Raw genomic sequence first — 13,898 nt, 5'->3', positions numbered from 1 at the left:
TCTTTTCTTTCTTTTTTGGCAATACCTTGATCTTTTAGAAGCTACGTCTAATATTAACAGACTAACAGTCTCCATCCGTTTACCCGCTTTCATACACCTTCGCATCCCAATTCCCATCAGTTATGCTTTCGAACGAAAAGAGCAAAAGAACTGAATGATGGGGGCAACAAGGGAGACTCACACGGTTTCGCGATTCAAGGCACTTGAACTTTAGGCATCGTCTAACTAACTCTCGATCGCTGAAATACCAACAGCTCGATTTTACTTATCGATGCTCTCGAGAAGCTTGTGTTATGAACCGGTTTTTTGGCGAACAAAGAAAAACATATCGACGCGGAAAGAAGGAGGAACGTTTCCTAAGGAGTGAGTCCAACGCTGTACCTCCTTATGGAAGTTCGTGCACCACATTTTGCTTTTCATTTTAGTTCACCAGCATGGCGGTACAGATATTGTAAAAGTGTTTTTTTTTTTGGTTTGCTTGCTCTTCTCTAACCCCAGCAAGATCATCTTCGCTTGTGAACAATGTTTTTTTGCTAAAACAAGAATACACGGGTCGCGTGGTAAATGTGGCCACTTCTTGGTAGTGATGGGTCATATGATTCATTTCACGGTGCAACCTGGACTTGTACTGCAACATTCTATATTTTTAGACATCTCCCTGCCTCAATCGTAATAATGCACATTACACATTCACGTACTGACGTATTTAGTGTACTTATTTGACAGTTTTATGAGAACTTCAAGCTTCCATGAAAAAAGCGAGAAGAAAGAGAAGATTAGCCCACCATCTCAGGCTGTCTCATTTTCAAACTCCAAGCTTTACGCAATAGTTGAATGATCGCTAGGTTCAGTAGTTCCTTTCCGATTCCGACTCGATGCACCCACAAGTAGGAGTCGCTTATACTTGCTTACACCTATCAGAATCGTTGCACCTACCGAACCTACTTGTACCTGTTCAGGTCGACTCGTATCGGTTCGAGTAGCTTATGGATAGCTTCTGTCCCGATAGGTTCGGTTAGATCCATCACTACTTCTTGGGGCAAACATAGGGGCCGATAAGACTTTGTCTGACAAGCGAGCAAAAAAAAAAATGCAGCAAAATGATATTGAGCAACCAATTTCGACTCACGATCGTCAAGAGTAACAGTGGGCTCGGCAAAGAGGAAGGCTTTCGCAACCTGCGCGAATCCGAAGAAAGCGGATCTCTAGGGGTGTTTTGTTTATTTGCAGCGCCGTACCTTCAGGGCGGTTTGCTGCTTCCTGTGTAGTGCACGAAATGTAAATGCTGTTATTACGCATCATTGCTCGCCGAAAAAAACAGAAACCAATCAAGCCTAACTGATACGTTAGCTCCGCTGCGAGTGCTGGGAAAGATTACAAGAGTCAAGGGAAGAATAGCATCTTTTTCAATGTTTTGTTGTTTTTTTTAAAAGGAAAAGGGTGTGGAAGATGGATTTGTTGGCGGTTGTGCTAAAGAACAATACAAGCTGTAAGTGAACGGCGAAGCTTAAAAGTCAAATGATGCTTAAGCAAAAACGGGGGTGGTTTCTTTTACGCTTTTATTTTGCTAAAGATACTATGAGCTGTAAACGATTGCAGATGTGAAACACCTGTTGATTCTGCTTAAAAAATCATTCTGAAATGAAAACAAAACGAAATACGGTGAAGTAAATATTTAAGACGTCTTATTATACGTCTTACGTCTTAATAAATGGTCTTATTGCGTTTTCGTTTTTTTAACGGTCAGATAAATATATTTTTTAATATTTTTATAGTTTTTTAAATGAGATTCGAAACTCTATTAACTCGCTATTTGGATCATGCAAACAATATTTAACCACAATTAATTGTGTTTAATGTTTTTCTCACATGAACCCGGCTCATAACCATACCCGTCCTTGAAGGTGAAAAAGCTCACAAAAAAGCTCTCGTTATCTTGTTCGCGGTTTCAAACCTCCCTTTCGCACGTGCCATTTGACGCATCAACCACGTGAGTTTCGCGCAAGTTTGCAAATACGTTTGTGCGTGACATCAGACAACCAAACAAACTTTCCGATTTGTAATGCCACGTATGGATCGCAAGATGCAAGGTGTTGTTTCTGTTGTGTATGGGGCTTTAGTGGTGGTGCCTCTAGGTCCGACTTTACGCCAAGTTGTTTTGGCAGATTTAACCACTACAACGCGAAGGACATGCGGGGTGCGACTGTGTCTGTTACTAAAGCGATTTATGTGTACAAACGCGTGCGGATTTTTTTTCGCAATGATACAACTGTCACCCCGATCAGGGTCAGGGTTAATTGTAGAGAAGCAAAAATGCGGTTATGAATCTGTCTATTTCTTATAGTTTACAAAATATAATAAGTACGTTAAAATGTGTAAAGTTATAAAAAAAAATCAAAAGCTAATAACCATCAATTTTAGTCGATTCGACAAGGGTGAGTATCCACAAAATTTAGTTCCTGAAATTAGGTCACAAAGGGAAAGTGTTTAATGAACAGAAAGCTAGGTCGTTTCATTTCAAACATGTTTTCTTCGTGAAGTTTGTTGCGACAAACTTCCCCCACCAATCACATGGGGAGTGTGAAACATGATGGCAAATAAAATTTTGCTACTAATCCTTACCTTTCGGTGAATATTATGGATTCACATCAAATCCGGGAAAAAATAAGAGGAAACAACAAAAAGAAAAAAATGGTAATGATTCATCATACGCAACCCGTCACGGCTTGTCAACGGTTCCCGAGTTGAGCTACAGCTCGGTTCATTAAATGTGTGGAAGCGTGTTCTACATGTTGGTTGCTCAAAAAACCTAACCTCCCAAGGCACGCCCTTGCTAACAAGTGTATCAGAAACGAATGCGATTTGATCTAATCGTTACATTGCTGTTTTCTGTCGTTCCTTGTTTTGAATACTCAGGTATAGTTATTGTTGACTTCAAGCCGAAAGGGTCGTCCTGCACGCCTTCGTTTCGTTCGTTACAAAGTGTGTACGAAGTGTGGGCGGAAGGTGAACATAATTATGTTCATCATTACACGCTTTAATGGACACCCAGGGTAGGGTGTACGCGCTGGTAGATTTGATTCGCTACTCGTTTATGGATCGGCAATGTTATTGTTCGCTTTCCTTCTGCATTGGATGAATATATTGGCAGTAAAGCGATTCGTGCTATCAAGTATTTCATGTCTTTTACATTTACCAATTTTCGATCTCCACGAATGTTGATGTTTCAAAAGCTTCGACTGTAACTTACCAAACACCAAATTCTGTGGCCCTCCCACCCAAACGCCGCACACACGTAAAATAATTATTCATGCGTTTGTTCGCATTAAACGTTTCAGTGTTTCTTAACTAGCGTTGCGATAAATTACAATATAATTTGAATCGAGAAACAATCACTCTTTTACGCTTCAGCGCCTAACGTCAACCTGGTGCTAGGTGGGGCTTTTTGTGGTTTTTGGATGACTTTTAGTGAAGCTTTTTTTGGAATTGAATTCCCCGAGTACACTGCGTGTACTAGGCGTCTCCACCAAAAATTAGCTGCGGTTGAATTTCGTGTTTGACAACTAAAAATGGCGATGATGAACAAAAAAAAAGAAGAAGTACAAATGACAACAATTCTCCCAAAACTTTTGCGAACTTTGATGGAAACCGATATGATGAATGGGTGCAAACGACCCATGCGGAGTTATTCTTCAGGCTGGATGTTTCAGTTGCCGGAGTACAAATTTTCCATTGACACGAAACTACTGCACGATGATGATGTGTATAAAAGAAAAACGAATATGATATTGCCACGCACAGGTATTATTAGCCGCATCAACATAGTGCGGAGACAAGATTTCTAAGCATTTAGTATAAACATGGCAACATAAAGATGGCTTACCAGATTTATATGTTATTTGTAATGGTGTAGTTAATTCTTGTTAGGGAGGACCAGGTCTAGATGAGTTTCGATCCGCGATCTTGAGTTTATTATTCCGGACGTCGAAGCAACGAAACCTCGAACTACCAAGCGTTTTAAGCGTTTTTCGTTCGTCGTTAATTTTTAAACAATTTTGAATAGTTGGAGTATATTTTATTCTTTATTGGAGATCGTACTATAGAATATATATGTAAAAATCATGTTTGAACTACGTTAGAATTGTTTAACCCCAAAAAATAATGTGATGAAAATGAAGCGTTTCCGTCAAAATGACTGGTCCGGTAGTTCTAGTGTAAAGCAAATTAAATCTTAAGTCAACTTTTCGTGAAATATTCTTCCTTTAAGAGAAGATATACAGTTTGTGTATTAGAATTGAGTAAAAAATTAATACACTTTCTCGAATTTCAAAGATGCAGGAATATATGATAAATATTTTGAATCAATTAAATGTCAAATAACGAGATTTTTTTTGCAAAACATTTCCCCAAAATGTTGTTCAAAAACCAACCAATGTTTTAGATTTGATAAGTATTTTTTTTCTTTTAATATTTTTTTTGTAAAATATTATATTCCTACTTCCTGCTTACCAATGTTACTTTATTAATAATTCCCATGAGGTGACGACCACCAAATTCATTCCCATAAAATATGTTACACGTGTGAATCATTCGCTGTCACGACAAATTGAGGTGTGTATGTGTGTGTGTGTGGTTTGAGGTGATATCGCGTCACTTACTTTTTGGTGTGGTGTTGTGTCGAGTTCTCCAAACATTGGAAACTGTTTACAGGAGTGGCGCTCTGTAATCGATATTATCGATTATGGGGTTTGGGCCTTAACTCTTCCGTCATTCGAAAGACTGATGACACCTGACGATGGCTAATGAAAGTGAAATTTTTAAATGTCTTTTAAGCGTGTGTTTCCATACTCGTGGATATTTCAATTTTTGTTCCACATTTATTGGAGGTGTTTAGCAAAATTCTTGTAAAATTAAATTACTATAAAGCTGCTCCTCCTGCTATTCAGCTGTCAGAACGGTACAGTGGCACGATTACCAGATCGTTAATTGTTGGTGCACGTGAAATATCACAGCCACGTGCAATAATTAGATCCCGCGAGTAGTGTAACAGTAAGCCCTTTTAAATCGTCGCCGAAGCTTTACCGGGTCGTAAACCGTGCGCGTCTCATGATGGTAATTAGAAAAAGGTACTCCTTCGACAAAATGAAACCGGTGGAAAAACGTCTCTGGAGCCACTCACGAGCACGGCGGTGTGCTTCAACGCCATCCTGGCAGGTATTGAATTATGAATGAATTATAGCTTACCGGTGATGGGCTTCCAAACGCGTCATTAATACGCGATGCGGTTACGGAAGCTCTTGTGACGTGCCGTGTCATACCATACCGGGTGTCTTCGGTTGGACGTAAAAAAAACATTACACGAAGGTACCGACAGCACGCAATTAATCGATCGTGTTTGGGGAGTGTATGTGTGTGTGCTTGTGTATAAGTGGGTTTAAGTTAGCTTAAAGTCGTTTCAAAGGTTTCCTTTCTTTTAGAGTACCATAGTATTCTTAGCATCCCCGTATCGTTTCCTTCTTGTAATGGTACGAAACCATCAATTAAAGACCAAACCGATGAGGCGTAATACATTGTAAAGCGTGCGCTTCCAACCACAAGCATTCATGTGGAAATCATGCAAAAGTCGTCACCACGTCAAGGAAAAGTCGGACAAATGGGCAAAAGCCGAACTATATGTTCACAACACCAAAAACCTACCGATCGACCGAAGATCGTGTTTTGCATAGAAAGCTTGCGGGTGGTTTTGCTATTGCTTAATCAAGTTTTTCTTTCGCCTTCGAAATGCTGTGTACTCCTCTTCCACCTTGTACGCTGGTCCTTGTAATGGATTTTTAACCTTTTTTCTTTCCTTTGTTTTTCATCGCGTTGACCACTTTTCTCACGTAATCGTCGTCACACGCCGGGCATGAAGTAATCGAATGCCACACACATCCTTTCACTTTATGGCACCCCCCGCGACTGGCCGAAGATTCGCGAGTCCCCAGTTTAATGAGTGGAGGGGTTGTGGAGGAAGGGAGGGGGGTTATGTTCAATTGGCGACACCCGAAAAGCGAAAAACCCACCCCGCTGTGAAAATTGCGGGGAAAGGTGTTTTCCGCCCGATGTGTGTGTGTGCCGTGCACAACTGATTGTGAGCATCTTTCATTTTCACGCCCATGTTTTGTATGCAACTTTCGCCGATTTTATTCTGATGCGAATATTAATGCAGCTGAGAGTTGTGTAATTTGGTTGTGTGTTTTTTTGTGATTTTTCTTGTACATTTTTATTCAACATGGTTGGATGAAGAAAACAAACAAGTTGAAAGTATCAAATGAATTCCTAATGACAGCTGTCACTCATTTATAATTTGGTTTATATGCACTATTTTTGTGTAAAATATTCATGACGTTTCATAACATTCCTTTTTTGACAACTCACTACTTTAAATATCCTCATTAAAGCTCCCGTCTAAATTAAGACGAGAATGTTTCTCGTGTGTTTTTGTTTGTTCCGGCCTTGAATCAGAACGATTGCGGACGCATTTACAACCGACAGTCACACGGTACGCGGCTTCCATCGCTATGGCTTCATTAGCCCCGCCGTCATAACTGGTTGGAAAAATAGTGCTCGACATGATGTGCTATTGTGGTGACAACACACGGCCCCAGATGGAAAACGAAGAGACCAACAGTGGTTTGGGGTGGGGTGTCAAAAGTTGTACCAGAAATCGATGACTGTCGATGACAATGTTTCTGCTTGAAGGGGTCGGCAATGCTGCTGTCTCGCGGCCGCGTGATTGTCATGCTCTTAGTTAGTGGGGCCTAGTATTTATGAGTTGGTGTCATTTTTTAAATTTTTGAAACTTTTTTTTATTCATACGTTTTCGACCTCGAACCGAATGTATCTTTAATAAATTTGATTTCTGTCATTTGCAAATTTGTTCGTAGTAAGAAATACATTCTCCGGTGGGATATTTTGACAGTTATCACATACTTCAAATCGAAAATGTGTTGTGTTTCTTATCAATATTGTGTACATGCTAGAATCAAATGGTCGTAGAATCTATATAACAACGTGGTCATTGTCTGTTTGGCTTCCTTTTGATGATATGATGATTACATCTTCATTTCGTTTTATCTTTATGGTTTTTATATTTTAGTGACAAATTATGTATACGACACCACGATAAAATCCAATAACATGTCGTTGTATTTATTAACTTCAATTTTTAGAATGTTGTTTTAATTAAAATTGTTTCTGCAGAAAACATTCTCAATTGAAGCTCAAATCGAATTCAACTTGCAAAAACTCTTGAAAAATGGATGAATTCCACCTCAACTTAAAAACAATTCAAAAATAATTTCGAACATTAAAACCCTGCAAAGCTCTAAAAGGATTTCTTCTTTACTAAAGTACCCAACAGGCAGAGGTTTCCTAATTACCTGCTGTTACTGATTACTTCGCGTGCATTTCTGTTTTCAGGTCACTTTTTTTTCGTTCTTTAGACCGTTCCATCCTGCATAATGTTTTCCTGGGGATGGTTTTTCTCTCTCTCACTCCTCCCAGTGTCCATCAAGGACCTCTTGCACGCAAATTGCTGTTTTGTTACATTCGGCTTGACATAGATTTTGTGTCCGCGTAACGATATACTCTCGATTTTTAAATTTTGCTTTTCATGCATGGTTGTTTTCTTTATTGTTGAAACAAAAACATCCCTTGATGAATTGTTCGCATTTCCACTACATTATCATCGGCAGGGGAAGGTCCTTATGAAGAGAGTAAGAGAGATAAACAAGAGTACTATTATATTCAACAGTCTTAATATATTTGTCAAAAAGCAACATACATTAAACATAATCATAAGATTGCTTGTTAGATTTATGATATAAAAACAAATTACCCTTTACAAAGCCGAAATTTCCCTTTACGGAAACTGAAGCCAATTGATTCTAGTGTAAAAAAGTTAAAAAAAACATAAATGTGGTTATTGACCCGGTGTTGAGGAAAAGCGAAAGTATCGTAAGCGATATTACCCTTAAAATTTATTTAAGTTTTAGTTAGAAACATCGGAAGGTTCGGAAACGCATTTCCCATAGCCGAAAAGTAAAATCGATCGTTGTTACCGTAAAAAATGGTAACTTTTTGTCGGTGGCAGTCGGCACTTTTACGGTAACGAAAGGTTCTATCATCCTCTTCAACCCTTGGATGTGTTTTGAGCAAATTTTTTTTATGATGTATACAGGTGTAAAAAGAAAACTCATCAGAGAATTTTCTTTCACCGTCGACTGTGGACCCGAAAATAATTGAATTTTTTTATACGTTAGTTTTAGAAACGGTTAACAAAATATTCGCTTTTTTTGTACGTTTCGAGTAATTGAAAGTGGGGTTTTCGATCATTTGCCAATAAGGGTTGAAGAAACGTACCCGGAGAGCATGAGTATCGTAGGATCGCCACACATTGGAGTGTGTTGGTTCACCTTTTTTTCTCCAAAAGGTTGTTTTTTAGTCCATTTGCTCCAGGATTAAGTACCGTACGTGCCGTTAATACTTTCCATTACACATATACGTGAAGTTTGTTACTTTTTTTCCCGGAGAGTGAAAAATTCGTATGACTGAATTTTTGAACAATCTACAGAACCTGTACACGAAGCAAATAAACTATTCGCCCAAGGAGCACGAAGCAAGAGCAATTGGTGGGTGGGAAAGAGATGGATTGTTGATGATCGCGTGCAGTTTGTTTAAACTCTAGTACATGCAGCGGAAAATCGGTGGGTAATTTTTCTTTTTCCACGAGAAAGGCAGATTAGATGCAAGAAAGAAAGAAAAAACTCTCATACATCAGCGCGCCTGACTGCCGCGTGTCTGATAGATGCCGCTATTATCAAAATATGTATTGCGGCAATTTATTCAGCGATAAAATATTCATTTAAATTTTCCACCTCTGCCCTTTTTTTGGTGGAGAACTTTTTCGCTACTCCATTTTCCAAAGTTACGATCTTGTTGTGATGTGTTTTAAATCTATTACACTGTTGCCTCTCCATGTAGGCTCACACAATAGATCAAACACTCGAGCTTCAGGAGCTCGGTATCTGGATTACTTAATCAAAATCTTGCATCTTTCGTAAGTTGCCCAAACATTCCGATGAAGCCGAACCGTTTTCCACACACACACACCCTCACATATCTGTCAGATCAGAATTGCATTTTCCAATGTTTGTTGCTACACATCAAAACACAAACATTTTCCTGACCGCTATGCTTCGGCCCGATGGTTTTTTGGTTGCGGTTGATCGATTTGGTGTTTTTGCTATTTGTGGTCAACATGGTTGTATTTGACCGTGTGGGGTGGTCAAATGTGGTCAACATGGTTGTATTTGACCGAAATGTGAGTGTTTTATCTTCCAATAGTTGATGTTCGTTTGTTGTGCAGTTTCTTGGTGGTTTCTGCAGCCATACGGGATGATTTGTTTGGCAGTTGAATGGAAGATCTGACATTTTGAAGTTGCTTTACTTTGTCATTATCGTACGAAGAAGTCGATTATTTTGTAGCTAAGAGAGTTGCTCAATATAGACATGTCTAAATCTAAAGACTAAATCTAACACATTCTAATAATGCTGTCACAAATCATTAATCGTCACCATTTGTTATCTTAAAAGCTCATCGTCTAGGCGTCTAGGCTCGATAACGAACCGAATGGCAAACGAATAGTAACGATCCTAAATGAATGCATTATCCATCGGCGTACGAAAACAGAAGGTGGAACCATATTTTAATCCCAATCTCTCTCCCTCTGCTCGTGTGGGAAAGGTTTCCCTCATTTCGGTCCGTGGCGGCTGCCGTGGACAAAGCACACATTCGGACCCATTGCTGGGCAAGCTTCAAAAACGAAGTGCCATTTTATCATAATCTACACCACGGTACGCCAAAGAAAATGAAGACTAAAACATCAAATAATCTGGTGCCGCGACGAGACGAAAACGACCTAAAGATGCCATTGGATAACATCCCCTGATGATGTCGCTGATGCGATTTCGTCCTCACTGAATAGCGAACATTATCTGGGGCTGTTTTGTTCCCATAATACCTCATCTCATAACGAACGAACGGTACCTTCTGCCCACACGGATTCGGTGTAACATTGCGTGTAACTTCCGACAAAAAAAAGGTTTGCAATTTTTCTTCTGGGAAGCTTATAAAAGCTAAAGTAGTGAAGGAGGAGCTATTTTAAAATGCTATATAAAATGATTTGCACCAGAAATACCAACAGCTAGCAAGGGAAGTTATTACATTATCTCTTTTGCTGTGTCTTCAAATGCGTGTGAGGGTGTTACTATTTTTGTCCGGCTTGTAAAGTTGGTTTAGTTCGGGCGTTGCTGCGTCCGGTGTAGCTGGCCATTTCGACGTTAATGGGTAGGCTTGAATTTTTCCCTCCCTTGTTTAAGCTACACGACAGCAGTCAACGCCTTTGAAATGAAAATCATGACATTTTCTTCTGTCATCCATTTTCATGCACACCGCAACTGAAAATGCTATATTGTGGGGTAGGTGCCTAGGCCGCATTGGTTGGCATATCATCATACTATGGCAAATATTTGTCTTCACGTCTCGACATCTTCTTCGCCCGCTAGTTCATGTTCATGTTTCACTTTCAGTATGATGAATATTTAATAATGCGCTAGTGCACAAGATTTCAACCTCCACAAAACCCCAATACCTCTTCTGGCAGTGTGGAATAGGGTGGTTTTTCTTTATTTTATGTTGCTTGGTAATGTTGCAAAAAAAAACAAAAATGCAGGTCACACGTAAACGGTCACCGGAGGCTTTTGTGATGGTCAGTTTGCGACGAACCGTTAGAGGGTGCGATTTAGAAGTACTCTTGGGAATAAGGGAAGAAATATGTTGGTCACGGAAAGGAACCATAAAATATTGGTCTATTTGTTTTTTTCCTTCTTGCAGTGATGAAGCTTTTACCTTGCAGTATAATTTTAGGGTTCTATCAAACGTATATCAACCCTAAATATGTATACCTTCAAATGAATGTGTTTTGACCGTTGGTTTCTTCTTTGCATTTCCAGATCTATCAACACCTTCGATGGTACACGAACCCACAGGAACAGCGATGGATCGTCCGAATACTGTTCATCGTGCCGATCTATGCCACGTACTCCTGGGTCAGCTTACTGTTCTTCAACTCGGAAAGCGTCTATGTATACTTCTTTACCGTACGCGATTGTTATGAAGGTACGTACGATCGGTAAAGTTGCGTCCCGGCACACTTCACAACTTTTTCTTTCCTTCCGTTTGCAGCGTTCGTAATCTACAACTTCCTTTCGCTGTGCTATGAGTACCTGGGTGGTGAAGGCAACATTATGTCGGAGATCCGTGGCAAACCGATCAAATCGTCCTGCCTGTACGGAACGTGCTGCCTAGCGGGCAAAACGTACACGATCGGATTCCTGCGATTCTGCAAACAGGCGACGCTACAGTTCTGTCTGGTTAAACCATTGATGGCGTTTATTATCATCTTTCTGCAGGCATTCAATCACTATCACGATGGTGACTGGAGGTACGTATTTGTTGTGTAAGCGTTTACACAACGACAGGCTCTAATTGTAATTGGAGAAATGCTATTGATTAGAACAGTTTTCATGGTCACGTATGCAATACGAAGTAGGTCAGAACTACCATTTTGCTGTTCCTGTTGCATACGAATCCTGTTTTGTTGTGGACATAACAGCACACACTGTGTGTCAGGTGTGCTTTATTTTTAAAACGCTTTAGAATGTGAGATGAGATGATGTGGTACAATTAAATATCAAAACAAAAGCATTTGCTTCGGTAGGTTTCATAATATTCAGTCAAATCGGCATGGTTACTCTAAACAGAATTGGCGTTATATTCAGTTTGTGTGTGTGCAAAAATTCGACTTTCTATGGAATATGAAGTTACTGGGTTTTCTTACCATCATTGGTTTCCGATGCTATAAATAACCAAACGGCGCCTGTCTGTCTTCAGTGTGCTGAGCTCGGTAAAAAATTTTCATGGTTTCACTATGTTTGTTGTTATTTTTCCTTTACATTTTTCCACATCGACACAACCGACAGTGCTGATGGTGGCTACATTTACATCACCGTCATTTACAACATCTCGGTTTCGCTGGCACTGTACGGGCTGTACCTGTTTTACTTTGCCACCCGCGACCTGCTGACGCCCTTCGATCCCGTGCTGAAGTTCTGTACCGTAAAATCTGTTATCTTCCTGTCCTTCTGGCAAGGTAAGCGAGTGCACGCAGGTGATGTAAGTCTTTCTGCGAAAGTACGCACGACTAATCCTTTCTTACGTGTTAAGGTGTTGGGCTGGCCATTCTGGAAAAGGCGGAGGTCATCTCACCAATCGTCGATGCCGGTGGTTCCACCACGTCCGCTGGTACGGTTTCCGCCGGTTATCAGAACTTTTTCATCTGCATCGAAATGTTGTTTGCTGCCATCGCCCTGCGGTATGCTTTCCCGTACCAGGTACGTACTTGGGGCTCGCTTGGGAGCTTACAGGGGCAACCTTATGTTCAATGGTTATAACGCAATCGTTTTTCCTTTCGTAGGTGTACGCCCAAAGCTGCATGACCGATGCACACGGCCGATCTGTCACGATGCAATCAATTTCAAGCAGCTTAAAGGTATGCGAGCTGGTTTCGTAACGTTTGGAGATTAATGATTCACATACTTACTACATTTGATGTCCTTCCGCAGGAAACGATGAACCCGAAAGATATTATGACCGATGCGATACACAACTTCCATCCGCAGTATCAACAGTACACACAGTACAGCTCAGGTATGGCGTTCATGTTGGTTCTTTCCTTCTGCAAGTTTCGATCTTGGTTCCCTATTCTTGTCGTTACATGTTATATGCTCGCTGATTGTGAATGCACGAATATTGTTTGATTTTTTATGTTATTTATTTTTGTCATCCGTTTAATATTATTATTATTTCTTTTTTGTTATCTACGCTTTTTTTCTTCTTATCGTGGCTTTTTTATGCTAGTTGATGTTATTCATATTATTGCAATATTTGTATTGATGTAAAGAACATGCATGAGAACAAGAAATTCAATTGCTTTGATTTGGTACAATACATTTTACTACGCAACTGCTGCACATGTTTCAGACAGAATGTTTTTAATTATAAAGTGGCATTAGAAAAGCATCAATAACGTACGACGATGCGTATGGATGGAAAATCCTCTAGAAGCTATTTAGTGTGACAGTAAAATTATATTATGATGCGCTAAAAGTACCCGCTAGAACACGAAACTCTCCTCGTCACAGACGGAAAAAAGATTTACTTGGAACTACAATTCCACAAAATCACTTGCAGACTGCCCATCTCCGATCGACCGGAAGCGCAGCGATTCGAAGCAATTTCAGGCTCCCCAGTACCTGAAAAGCTATTACCAGCTGCGTGAGGAAGAACTGCACGTACTACAAAGTGGCCACCAGCACTATCACAATCACGGTGTACCACCATACACGGGAAACCTTTTTTAATTGTCCCCCACCGTCATCACGATCTACTCGATTCGAGCTGTTTCATTGCTATGATTTTATTTTGTACGGTTTGGCGTGAAAGGTTAATGCGCGTATGATATGACCCTTTCCTTTGGTGCACTGTCGTCGTACACTGGCACCCTATTTTGTTTTTCTTGGCCTTCCCCACCCAATCGCTGCAACCGTTGCACTTACTAATGTTTGGCCATTACGCTTAACCGCACATCGTGTGTAAATGAAGCCGACAGCGGAACACGTTTTTTAATGGGATTTCCAACAGCGAGAATATCATATGATCATAACTAAGAATGAATAAGGATATCGATTCGATCGTCAGTTGAGCATTGTTTTGTTAAATTTTCATCTTTCCACTT

At 40.1% G+C, this 13,898-nt stretch overlaps 1 protein-coding gene across 8 annotated transcripts in view; it reads left to right on the top strand.

Moving 5' to 3' along the window:
* LOC125770458 (transmembrane protein 184B) overlaps positions 1 to 13,898 on the top strand; it is a 29,263-nt gene that overhangs the window by 12,051 nt on the left and 3,314 nt on the right. For 7 of the 8 annotated variants that reach the window (XM_049440123.1, XM_049440126.1, XM_049440124.1 and 4 more), the window contains 6 exons: positions 11,056 to 11,221; positions 11,288 to 11,546; positions 12,085 to 12,254; positions 12,329 to 12,495; positions 12,579 to 12,653; positions 12,727 to 12,811. In XM_049440123.1, the coding sequence (XP_049296080.1) occupies positions 11,056 to 11,221; positions 11,288 to 11,546; positions 12,085 to 12,254; positions 12,329 to 12,495; positions 12,579 to 12,653; positions 12,727 to 12,811 (922 nt within the window). Of the gene's footprint in view, positions 1 to 11,055; positions 11,222 to 11,287; positions 11,547 to 12,084; positions 12,255 to 12,328; positions 12,496 to 12,578; positions 12,654 to 12,726; positions 12,812 to 13,354; position 13,898 lie in introns of those variants that run through there. The other variant, XM_049440129.1, reaches the window with a different exon arrangement.

The sequence above is a fragment of the Anopheles funestus genome, chromosome 3RL (genome assembly GCF_943734845.2).
Source record: "Anopheles funestus chromosome 3RL, idAnoFuneDA-416_04, whole genome shotgun sequence".
NCBI classification, from domain to species: domain Eukaryota; kingdom Metazoa; phylum Arthropoda; class Insecta; order Diptera; family Culicidae; genus Anopheles; species Anopheles funestus.
Note: the sequence above shows the minus strand (reverse complement) of the source record. Positions and strands in the feature narration are given on the sequence as shown.